This window comes from Trypanosoma grayi (assembly GCF_000691245.1).
Source record: "Trypanosoma grayi strain ANR4 Tgr_546_V1, whole genome shotgun sequence".
Lineage (NCBI taxonomy): Eukaryota > Euglenozoa > Kinetoplastea > Trypanosomatida > Trypanosomatidae > Trypanosoma > Trypanosoma grayi.
This window is the reverse complement of record NW_008826165.1, coordinates 1-11693: the sequence shown is the minus strand read 5'-3', so window position 1 is coordinate 11693 and position 11693 is coordinate 1. Positions and strand designations below refer to the sequence as shown.

The 11693-nt window shown below is 50.7% G+C and overlaps 7 protein-coding genes across 7 annotated transcripts; all 7 read left to right on the top strand.

Moving 5' to 3' along the window:
- Positions 1–333: 333 nt before the first annotated feature.
- DQ04_05461060 (acyl carrier protein, mitochondrial precursor) lies at positions 334–780 on the top strand (the record flags this gene model as incomplete). Its single annotated transcript, XM_009314199.1, has 1 exon — positions 334–780. The coding sequence occupies one exon, from the start codon at positions 334–336 to the stop codon at positions 778–780; it is 447 nt and encodes a 148-aa protein (XP_009312474.1).
- Positions 781–1717: 937 nt separating this feature from the next.
- On the top strand, positions 1718–4597 carry DQ04_05461050 (putative axoneme central apparatus protein; the record flags this gene model as incomplete). Its single annotated transcript, XM_009314198.1, has 1 exon — positions 1718–4597. The coding sequence occupies one exon, from the start codon at positions 1718–1720 to the stop codon at positions 4595–4597; it is 2880 nt and encodes a 959-aa protein (XP_009312473.1).
- Positions 4598–5805: 1208 nt separating this feature from the next.
- Positions 5806–6873, top strand: DQ04_05461040 (putative protein kinase-like protein; the record flags this gene model as incomplete). The annotated part of the gene is made up of 1 exon (XM_009314197.1): positions 5806–6873. One exon carries the CDS (start codon positions 5806–5808, stop codon positions 6871–6873), a length of 1068 nt encoding a protein of 355 aa, XP_009312472.1.
- Positions 6874–7112: 239 nt separating this feature from the next.
- Positions 7113–8294, top strand: DQ04_05461030 (flap endonuclease-1 (FEN-1); the record flags this gene model as incomplete). The annotated part of the gene is made up of 1 exon (XM_009314196.1): positions 7113–8294. The coding sequence occupies one exon, from the start codon at positions 7113–7115 to the stop codon at positions 8292–8294; it is 1182 nt and encodes a 393-aa protein (XP_009312471.1).
- A 398-nt stretch (positions 8295–8692) lies between these two features.
- Positions 8693–9259, top strand: DQ04_05461020 (hypothetical protein; the record flags this gene model as incomplete). Its single annotated transcript, XM_009314195.1, has 1 exon — positions 8693–9259. One exon carries the CDS (start codon positions 8693–8695, stop codon positions 9257–9259), a length of 567 nt encoding a protein of 188 aa, XP_009312470.1.
- Positions 9260–9513: 254 nt separating this feature from the next.
- Positions 9514–10497, top strand: DQ04_05461010 (hypothetical protein; the record flags this gene model as incomplete). Its single annotated transcript, XM_009314194.1, has 1 exon — positions 9514–10497. The coding sequence occupies one exon, from the start codon at positions 9514–9516 to the stop codon at positions 10495–10497; it is 984 nt and encodes a 327-aa protein (XP_009312469.1).
- A 268-nt stretch (positions 10498–10765) lies between these two features.
- Positions 10766–11623, top strand: DQ04_05461000 (integral membrane protein; the record flags this gene model as incomplete). The annotated part of the gene is made up of 1 exon (XM_009314193.1): positions 10766–11623. One exon carries the CDS (start codon positions 10766–10768, stop codon positions 11621–11623), a length of 858 nt encoding a protein of 285 aa, XP_009312468.1.
- Positions 11624–11693: the final 70 nt, after the last annotated feature.

Below are 11693 nucleotides of genomic sequence, written 5' to 3'. Positions count from 1 at the left end.
CTTAAGAGGGGGTGGGGGGCGCCGCGGGTATCGGTGGCGCTATCCGTTCCTTGTCGGCGTGGTGGCGTGGTGTGGCCGCTGTGTTGTGTGTCTGGGTGCCGTGTGGTCTCCGGTTTGATGCGGCAGTGTGTGTATCTGTGCGTGTGTGTGTGTGTGTGTGTGTGTGCTTATTTTGCCTTCGTCCGTGCGATTTGCGATTGTTTTTTCTCTTGTTGTATTGCTACTGATATCTTCAACATCCTAAAAACGACTTTGGCTGTGCCCTTTAACCCTTCTAGTGCCAATACCTTTTTTTGCTGTATATACTCTTTGTTTTGGATAGTCTGAGTTACGATGCAACGCACACAAATTCTGCGCAAATTCTTCTGTCAAGCTGGTGCTCTTTGCCTGTTGGCTTCGCGGCGCCAGGTTGCTCCTACAATGGGGAATCTTCGAATGCCGACTGTTACGTCTCCACTGACGTATTCTGTTCGGTTTCACACCGAGGGCCACGGAGGCGGTGATGAAGCAACCCGTACTGGCCAGTATCTTTTGAACAAGGATGACGTCCTTACACGCGTTCTGGAGGTTATTAAAAATTTCGAGAAGGTTGACGCGTCAAAGGTTACCCCGGAATCTCACTTTGTCAACGATCTCGGGCTTAATTCACTCGATGTGGTTGAAGTTGTTTTCGCTATCGAACAGGAATTCATTCTGGACATTCCTGATCACGACGCTGAAAAAATTCAATCGATTCCGGACGCAGTGGAATACATTTCTCAGAACCCAATGGCTAAGTGAGTGTTTTCATAGCGTCTGGTAGGGAACGAGGTTTAGTAGTCTCAGAATCCTTTAATCTCTTGGGCTTGTTCTGAGCGGGAAGTTCTTCAGAGATTTTTTTTTCGTTGAAATACAGTTAATGAAAGCAAAACGCGTCTTCATTTGCTTTTGGTCCTGCCTAATTGACTGGTTTCAGAGAAGAAACAACCCTTAGAACAGCGCTGCGTTTATGAGAAGGAATAGACATAACGTGAAAATCTAATGCTTTGGCTGAAGGCGTTTTTTGCTCCTAATGTATATCTGCTTAAATGCGCATATCCTCTGTCGCATCCCTGGGTCTTCGGTTTTAGGGTGTCAAAGTTAGGTGTTTCCCAGGTAGAAGGCATTCCAATGCTCTCTCAAGAGATGTAGCAGGATGCTTGGACCGACAGCATCGGCAGGGGCAATGCCTACAAGTGGATGGTTTAATGTCTGTTATTGATACATGAGAGAACGCCCTTTAGCGCGTCAGAGGTGGCATTGGCCTCTTTCGCTTCAAGAAAAGAAGGGAAGGCAACATGCTTTGGATTCGTGTACTTTGCAACGAAGGCTGTTCCAGATACTGTATCCGGCGCTTTTGTTTTCTTTGCGTTATCAACGCATTATTCTCGGCGTGTGGCGTTGCTTGTGTCTTCGTTTTTGTTGAAATGACAGCGTCTTTTGATAAGATAATGACTTTCTAAGCTTTCCTTTTCATTTCTTCTCGCTGCCGGACACTTTTCTTGCTATTTACTATTCAGTATCTGTACTGATACTGGAAGTGTGCGGGTTTTCCACCCAAGGGAATCCTTCTCGGCTTCATATTGCTTTGGGCCAGCGTCTTCGCATTCTGTCGCTGGCGTGTTTTTGTGTTTATTGTATCCCCTTTTAGCGTCTCTGTTCCGATTTCTTCTTAAATTTACACCGAAGAAAAGCGGATATGTTGGCAATGACTTCTCCGCGTTATATTTCTAATCGCGCCACTGCGCCTAACAAACCGAATAAGGTTCCCAAAGGCAACTTACTCCGGGCTAAGAATGCGCTTGCAGCACGAGCCAGAAATGAGGACAAGATTCGGGCTCTAAACCAGAAGCTGCAAGTGAAGCAGGGCCCCGAAAATGAGGAGGATTTAACTTCAGAGAGTGATTCCGAAGTTTTTGCCTTGCCGGTGACGGTGCTTCCCGACAGAGTTAACCGAGGTATTGGAATGGCTCTGCAGAATGATTACGAAACCACGGATGAAGAAGAAGAATCGGAGTGTGAATCATCACTTGAGACCAGTGTGGAGTACAAACCACTTGACTTCACTGTTGTCACTTGGAATCGCCCCAAAGCACTCTTTAAGCCCAAAATGGTGTCTTACCGTGTCAATGAGTCAGTGGAGAGCAAAGATGAATTGAGTCTTTCTGAGGCGCCTCTTGCTGTTGAGTTTCAATACTACCACCGTCGAAGTTCACAACCTGTGCCCCCCAAAGGGAATATTGAGTCTATACAAACGGGAACGGAAGTGGATGAGCCAGAGGATAAAGAGGAGACAATGAACTCTGTTCTTATTGAGAGACTGGTGAAGCGCTTGAGGGATCCTCGCGTTGAGGTTAAAGCTCACGAATTTGAAAAACTCTCTTGGGATGATCCACGGTTTGAGGATGTATTGCGTACACTAAAGCAAATAGCATCCTACATTGAGGTGAAAGAAACAATTCTGGCAGCATCCAAAGAAGGAAGATTAAGGGGCTCCGAGCGTATTGATCAGAAGATAAAGGAAGCCATTATGAGGCTTCCAGATGTTATCGTTACCAGAGTGGATAGTAAGCGAGTGGAACGAGCGAGATCCTATGTTGGACTGAAACGGGCGAAAGATGGCGCCGAATCACCTGCGGATCCACAAGTGCCCCATATTGGCTCTAAACGTGGTGCTAAGCCTTTGGTGGCTGCTCCTGCTGGTGTTTTGGCATCGAATGGAAGGGAAGCACATATGGGCGCCCATCCTTCGAGAAAGAAGAGGATGACGGACAGCATGCTGCTGGCTGGGGAACCGGCATCGAATCGAAGGGAAGCACATATGGGCGCCCATCCTTCGAGAAAGAAGAAGATGACGGACAGCATGCTGCTGGCTGCAAATAGGAACGCGGAGGAAAAGGTGGCAGCGATGGCTTCTTGTGATGTCAGCAAGAAGAAGAGACGCGACACTTTGATGACTTCTCTAAGTTCTGTTTGCGTTGCAAAAGAGGCTTTCTTTTCCGAAGAAGAAAAACCGCGTCGCAGAAAGCGTACAAATGGCACAAGCCGTCCTTCACTTGTTATGGACGATGTTCCAGATATGGCTCCTGATGAAATTGTGGAGGCAGAATACATGACCCCTGAAGAGATGACAAAGATAAAGGCACATCAGGCGGAAGGAGTTGTAGGGAATACGAGGGAAAAAATGAAGACTGAGACACAGAATGTGGGTAAGGATAAGACGCAACATGATGCAAAGGAACATGTGAACGAAAAGGTCCCACCGTCGAAAAAGAAACGACAATCCCGACGGAATCGTAGCATTTCATTGCTGGTCGACGATATACCGGATGTGCTGGCGCACGACGATGTTACAGAAGACAATACCGCCCCACTTACCAAAGGCCATGCATGCGCAAAGAAGGGCGGCACCCATGCCAAGAATCGGCGTCCACGCAACGCCAATAATCGCTCCATTTCCTTTGCCGAGGTACTTGAAGAGGATAAGGCTGGTGAACTCATTGAGTCGTTGAAGGATCAGTCGATCGGTAAAGAAGTACTCTGTCCTGGGCCTCCTCTGGCTAACAAAGAGAGCAAAAAGGGTCGACGTTCCCGTCCTAATAACAATGCTGGTCGAAACAACCTTTCCTTCTCAGAACTTCCTGAGGAAATGACGGAGGCAATTGAGGAGGATGATACTGCGATTGTTGCCAATGCCTGTGCCCCGCGGGCCCATCGGAAATTATCGGAGCGGCAACTGAAGAGCGGGAATGCTGCTCGCCAAATTACAGCAGTGCAAACGGGAGGCGTTCAGGGTGGTTCAAAGAAGAGTGAAGAGGAGAAAAACAGACATCAATCCACTGTCAAATCAAGGAGGGAACTGCATGCGGGAAAACATAAATCACGTGAGCTGGAGTATTCATTACTTCCAGATGAAATTCCGTCTGAAATAAAGGATATTGACGGGGATTCGGGGCTAATAAGTGGGAAAACGGCTCTCAACTCATACCTTGGAGGAAGACGCATCTCTGGCGTACAGAGAGATTTGATAAAGGATGACAAGAGCGTTCCTTCAGGATCCTTACCGTCTGTGAACCCCAAAAGCGTCCGCAATGCTCGTACCAAACCAGATGGACATCTAAACCAATCGTTGAGCATAGTCCAGTTGCCAGAACTCGCAGTCAGTGAGATTCCCGACTCCACCGCAGAGCAAGCGAATGCGGCGAAGAAACCTAGGAAATCGAACCCCCCGCAGGACGTCAAGCATAAACACCGTGTGTCACGTCGGCACAAATCAAATGCACCCAACCGTTCGCATACGAGTTTCGTTGCGTTGCCCGAAGATGAAGTCCATGAAGTGAGAGAGTCTGTTGATGAGAGTCTTATCGTGCCTCCTTGCAATGGCGAACCGAAAGGTGAAATTAGATACCCCACGTCGAATGGATGGGGTAAACCGAGGAAGAACTCTGCGGCGTGCCATATGACATCTTTGGGCGAGCTCCAGGCGGGTGTGCTCGATGACAATGTCGAGTTTCCTATTAATCAACCCCCCTCCAACGCTGGAATGGTGATGAAAGGGGGTACACAGGTGAGAAAGTGAGGTCCTTGAATCGGCTTCGGTCGGGCTTCTAGAATCTCTTCACGGGCTTTGATAGGATCAGAGACAAGGGCTTGACAATAGGTGCATTGTGAATAGTGCCAAGAAGAGAGGTGAAAAAAAAGGAATATGAACATATAGGGTAACCTGTGCTGGGTGGGTGTTGATCTGTAATGTGAGATTCCTCTTTCTGGGCGCAGGTTCTTCACCTTGGAGTTGGGAGCTGCGTCCCCACACTCGTCCGTGGCGGTTGATGGTCGGGCCACGCAGAGACCGGGTGTGAACGAAGAAAACGAGAAGCAACTCGTTTTTATTATTATCTTTCTTGTTTTTTTTTGTTTTTAGAGCCCATGTTTTCTCCCTTCTTCTTCAACCTTTCTTTAGGGACTACATTTAGTACATGCACTTGTCGCTGCCTTTCTTCCTTTTTTTTTTCAAGAAGTGGTTTCATTTCTGCCATGTGACGAAGCCGGAGAACCAGTAAGGCATCAGTGCCGAGGTAAGGTATTGTAATGGCGGAGTACATAGTTTCTTGTGTTCTGCGTTAATTACCACGAGTTTAATACAACTAAGCGATATACCTTTTTGCTTTTCCTTTAGTTACTTTTTGTTTCATTGCTTATATATCTCACTGCGTTGACTATATGCGATCGACGTCTCGTATGGCTACGAGCACGGCCAAGACCTATTTCACAACCCTTTCCATTCACTCTCCATGTTCCATTTTTTTTTGCTGATTTTCGCTCTTTCTCCGTACGTGTCAGCGTGTGGCTCGTAAAGGTGCGACACACAAGAGACATGACGACCTGATTTAAAGACTGGCTGTACATGTGAACATCTGATTGGCCATCGTCTTCGGAAGATTTCTGAAGCGGGGCTGTGCTATGTTGTTGCATTTGACACGAGTGAGTTTGAGAGCTGCTTTAATTCCCAAAACAACAAAAATAACAACAAGAAAATAGCCCGAACAAATTACAGGAGGCGAAAGAGTGTTTTTTTTCTCATCGTGCTCTCGCATTGGCGACAGAGTAAGTCATTCTGGACCAAGGGGGATGGCCCCCCAAATGGGGTAAAACGATGACTCTGGAAGACTTGCTCCAGTATGTATGATGGTGCTTTTGCTTGTTCCACCTTCCTTTGTGTCTTTTTTCCCCGTTTCCATAGTGCCATTTTCTTGTTGGGGGCTACAAAGGTGACACGGAGTGAGTCACATGGATGCTTCTGTGGTGCTGTCGTCAGATACCCTGTCGCCGTGTTGCGCGAGTGATGTCTCCATTTTAGTGGGCCAACGGAGCTTCACTGAAAATGGTGAGGGTCGTGAGTGCTCGGTGCTCATCGTTTTTGACTCAATATCCTGCGCGGACGCGGATCTCATCGCCGAGCAGGTGGAGTGCCTCGAGCAGGTGCTGCCCTGCGGGATCACTTTTTTGGGTTTGCTGGTGTCTGGCGAGAGCGCTGAAAAAGTTGCCGCTTGTCGGCGGTCTCTCAAGGACTGCCCGCGGGAGAGCCCGCTGTTCGTGGCAACATGTAATGGCGGCAATGTGACGCAGTGCCGACTGGTGCACTCAGGGAAGGAGGTTCCTCTAACTTTGCTTTCCGAAAAGCCTCGGTTTGTCTTAATGGCGTGCTATTTGAGGTCACCACTGGACACCTTACCACTGGTAGTGAGAACCAGAGGTGGGAACGCCACCAACTGCGCAGTGATAGACCTCAATAGTGCCGTTCCCCTAGGCCACAGCGATATCTGGGCTTCCGCTGATGGTCTTTATGCTGTGCAGCTGGGTGGCACGGCTGACAACAGCAATGGGGGCTTGATGTGCTTGCATATCACCTTCACCCCGCTCCATTCCTGTGGACGGGATTTGTACCGTGCGATATGTGCTCTCCTACCGAGAATGAAGCAACAGCCACAGGGTGTTTTGGTGCGCGTGCCGTCGAGACGGAACCCTGCGCTCGCTTACCAGTGGATTTTTACCCCCACTGAGGGGAAGTCTTATGTCCCCTCCAAGGCTCAGTGGGGCAAGCTTAGAGAGTTGATTGAGGATGGCACAGGAGAGAATGTGGGACCATTACAAGTGGTGACGGACGGCAATGTTGAACCACCACAGGTGCCAGCAGTGCATGGAAAGAAGGGAGACAAGTCAACTGAGAAGCGGCAAGCAGGTGCAAAAAAAGATACCGTTCGGAACGAGGTGCAAGGCACTTCCTCGATGGCGTTTGTACCAGTCGCTATGATTGCTTTCATTGCCCTTGCAGTAGCATTTCTGTGGCCGAGGTAGCGCACGAAACAACGGTAAGAAGATTCATGGAGAAATACTGTGTACACTACGAGAGAATAGCCTCGTGCGGTGTTTCCTTGCACATTACCCATGAGGATTTCATTTTCTTTCTGGTTTTCTTTTTAGCGTCAGTGTGCCACTGCCTTTTCTCTTATTGTCTTCTTTCACCCCTTTCTATGTTTCGGCTACCGGTGTGAACCTCTGGGCGATGAGGAGAGGAAGACGTTTACCTGGGAGAGATGGGGATTCTAGGTCTTTCAAAGTTACTCTATGATCGCTCACCCACTGCCGTAAAGGAGCGCGAGCTAAAGTGCTACTTTGGCCGACGTATCGCCATTGATGCTTCCATGACGATATACCAGTTCCTCATCGCCATGAAGGGCTTTCAGGATGGGCAGGGCGTGGAGCTGACCAACGAATCGGGAGAAGTCACGTCACACCTGAACGGTCTCTTTGCCCGTACGCTGCGGATGGTGGATGAAGGCCTGAAGCCCATCTATGTCTTTGATGGCAAGCCGCCCACATTAAAGGCATCAGAATTAGAGAGCCGGCGCCATCGCGCCGAGGAGGCACAGCAGCAGTTCGACAAGGCCAAGGAGGAGGGGGATGATGAGGCGATGGAAAAAATGAGCAAGCGGACGGTGCGGGTGTCGAAAGAACAGATGGAGGAGGCCAAAAAATTGCTGCAGCTGATGGGCATTCCCGTTGTGCAGGCGCCGTCTGAGGCGGAGGCGCAGTGTGCGGAGTTGGTGAAGAAGAACAAGGCGTGGGCTGTGGGCACGGAGGACATGGATGCCCTTACCTTCGGCTCCTCCATCATGCTGCGGCACCTGACGTACAGTGAGGCCAAGAAGCGTCCTATCGCTGAGTATCACCTTGATGAGATCCTGGAGGGTGCTGGGCTGACGATGGAGCAGTTCATTGACCTCTGCATCCTACTAGGTTGTGATTACGTACCTAAGATCCCTGGCATTGGTCCGCAGAAGGCGTGGGAGGGCATCAAGAAGCACGGCAACATCGAAGGGCTCCTCGCATCCCTCGACACCGCCAAGCACCCGGTGCCGGAGGGGTTTCATTACGAGGAGGCGCGCCAGTTTTTCCTCACCCCGGAGGTAACACCTGCAGAGGAGATTGACATTCAGTTCCGCGAACCAGACGAGGCGGGGCTCCTGCAGTATCTAGTGGAGGAGAAGTTGTTCAACAGAGACCGCGTTGTGAAGGGGATTCAGCGGCTCCGCGATGCCCTGGTAAAGAAGTCCCAGGGCCGGCTAGATCAGTACTTCACCTTCAGCAAGCCGGCGACGAAGCCCGCCGCCGCGGAGTCGACAGCCGGGGCGAAGAGGAGCCGCAGTGCCGTTGCCTTATCGGGGACGCTCCTGCGCAAAGGGTCCGCTGGACACAAGCGAGCTGTGAAGAAATAAATCTCTCACACATACAGCAGCAACCCACGCATACGTACGCATACACATATACACATTGCTGTTGGGAGCGAACCCCCTCCCCAATAAAAAGAAGGAAAAAGAAGCGCTGAAACCCCAACTTTGACCCCTTAAGGGAAACAAAAAGAAGCGATGAGATGCCATGGCGTTGACTCTTGGAATATTTTGTTGAATTGAGTGCGTCCAGAAGGAGGAGAAACCAAAAACAAAAAAAAAAGAGTGAGAAAAAAAAAGACATCCAAAAATAATAAAATAGACGTATTCTTTCCAACAGGTCGTTGTTTTGCAGATTACTCTCTGAATCTCACTCTATCTCTCTTCCGTTCACCCACATGCGTCTAAATGTATTCGCGTAGGGGTTGTTGGTTAGAAAGCTGGTGATGTCAGGGGCACTTGGCCGCGGCTCGTACCGCTCTGTTGTGGCGGGGACGCAAAATGCACCGCGACGGTTGACGTTCTACCCCTGCACGTACGAGCTGATCCAGCTCCACAAGGCACATCGAGAGGTGATGCGCCACTTCTTGGTGCGGGACAAAATATTCGACAACAAATTTCCCGGAACGGCGCTCGCTAACGGTCTGTTCAAATTTGTTCCTAATCGGCGTGAGAATTATCACATGCGAGAGGTAATGGAGTCAATCCGCCGCCGTGCGATATGGATGAGTCGCATTCAGCGGCAGCGAGCCCTCAATGCGAAAGTGGAAGAAGCCTTAGAAAAACAACATGGTAAGGAGGCAGCAATGGCCATGCTCTCCTTCACCACGCCCGACTCAGACGCTTATTTCAATCCGCAGCGGTACCAAGGTGTTGCTAATGCTTGGCCCAACTACTGGCAGCACCCTAGCGCCTCTCACGTGGTGCCGAAGCCGCGTTGGTGTCGCGTTCCGGAGCTGGGGGGTATTACCCGTGTGCAGGATCCACTGACGGAGCAGGCCAACGACTACTAGCTCAGCACAGCTTTGGGTGCCTGTTGGAGAGGGTGTACTCCGTCATGCGTAGCGATACCACTTCATCCTATAAAACAACAAAAAAGAAAATTGTGTGGGTGGAGCTTTTACATTACAAATAGTCCTGTCTCCTTTTTTTTGTTTCTTTTCCTTGGTTCTAATCTCCCTGTCTGCCGGCTGCGACATGGCTTAGCTGAACCCTGGCAGCAACGGGGCCCGAAACTAGGAAAAGGGGTTAGGGGGATCTAAATGGCATGTCGGCTGCTGACGATGGCATTGCGGACTTTTGGGCCTGGTGCACCCAAAGTGGCGTAGTGAGCAAGAAGCTGTCTGTGCGAAGGGGCGTGCACGAAGCCGTGCCGCAGTTGTCACTCCACATGGGCGAAGCAGTGCGCGCCGGCGCCGTAGTGGTCTCCGTGCCGTACCTCGCTACGCTCAACGCACAGACCATCAGGGGGGGCATGCGGCCGGCTGCTGTGCCTTCTTTCCGTGCGACATGCGCCTTCTTGACGCGGCGTCAGCGGATGGACGTTGCCACGGCAAATTCCTTGTGGCTGGCGAGCTGCTTGGCGTGCTACAGGCGGCTCCTTGCCCAGGGCCATGCTATGAGTATTGCACCACTGCTCTCGCCAGCGCTAATGCCAGCCTTGCCTTCCCCATTTGTGGCTGCACACGCCGGATTTTATCCTGCCATTGCCGCCGCCTTGCCGAGCGGGCAAGACGACGCGGTGGTGGCGTCATTTCTCTCGACACTGGGGGCGCAAGCTGAGGCTCAACTGCAGCTCACGCACGCTGCGCTTCAATTTTACCAACACCGGCGGATGTCACGTGTCTCGCCGCGGCTCGTGCCTACCCTTGACGAGCTTCGCATGGCACACCGTGCAGTGCTGCAGCGTGGTGTGCTCTTGCCTTTCGACTGCGTTCCATCGTCGCCAGGCGATTTGGCAGACTTGTTTGAGGAGCGGCCGGATCTTGATCTCCTGCCAACGTTTGTCCCACTCATCGATATTATTCGGAGCCCCACTGCATTGCAAACACCAAAGGGTGAAAAAGTGGGCGACAACACTGCAGCAAATTGTACTCTGCACACTTGCACCCAGGCCAATTTTATCTCGTTGGGGAGTCGACGGCGCGTAGTTGTTGAGACTGCGCCGTTGTCTAGCCGTCGTATTGTGGTGTGTGCCGCGAGCGATCTAAAAGAGGGTGAGGAATTGCTGCTGGACTACGGGCCGGGTTGAGGGCGGTGGCTCCGCCTATTTTTGTTATTATTATTAATTCCGTCAGCTGAGGATTCTTTTGGACTACAGCAAAAGTGATGGCGGTGATGGTGAGGCCGACCTTTATCTGATGTACCTGTGTGTGCACCTCTGCTGAGAGGCGTGCGTGGAACGTAGTTTTTTTTTTTCTTTTCTTTTCCGGTAGGGAGCAAAGAGTATTCACAAACGAACAGGGAAACATTTGGACCGTGCAGGTTCATTAATAACCGATAAAAGGAGCTCAGACACCATGGATGAGAATTCAAGGATTAGGGTGTGGGAGACAACGACGGGCTACAAGAGCACCGCAAGAGCGATAAAGGCATATCGGGAGCGCGATGTAGAGATGTCTCGGCTAGAGCACCAGAAGCCGCTCCCCCACGCCGAGTACCACAGCTCTACCGCCTCTGATTACATCAAATCTGTGGTTTTTGGCGGTTTGGACGGAATAATGACGACATTCGCCATTGTTGCCGCGGCTGTGGGTAGCAACAGCACCTTCGCAAGTGTCCTCATCTTTGGGTTTTCCAACGTTATTGCGGATGGTTTCTCGATGGGTTTTGGTGAGTATGTATCGGGGGAGGCGGAGCGGGAAAATGCCAGGGCTGAACGCCGTCGGGAAGAATGGGAGGTGGAGAACGCCTTTGACATGGAGGTGGACGAAATGGTGCAGATTTACGAGGCAAAGGGCCTTTCCCACGAGGATGCCACGACAATTGTCAACATAATCTCAAAGGATCCGAAGCTTTTTGTGGATTTCATGATGACAGAGGAGCTCGGACTTATTCTTGACCTCAGCGATTTGCATGGGCCCAAGAAACAGGGCGTTGTCATGTTCGCTTCTTTTCTTATCTTCGGTACAATCCCGTTGCTGGCTTACGTTCCTGGGAAGGGTAAAGGAGTGGATGGCGTCTTTGTGGCTTCCTGCTTGCTGGCAACATGTGCGTTGGTAGTGTTGGGATCGATCAAAGGCTACTTGACGGGCATAAATATGATGTGGTCAGCCGCATTAATGGTTTTCAATGGCGTGATCAGCGGGATCGTCAGTTTTTCGGTCGGATTGGCGCTTGAGCGTTTACTAAGTGCGGAGATAGGTGATGCGGTGTAGAAGTCTCTGCCTGCCGTGTCCCAATTGTGAAGAGAGAGAGAGAGAGAGAGAGAGAGAGAGAGAGAGAGAG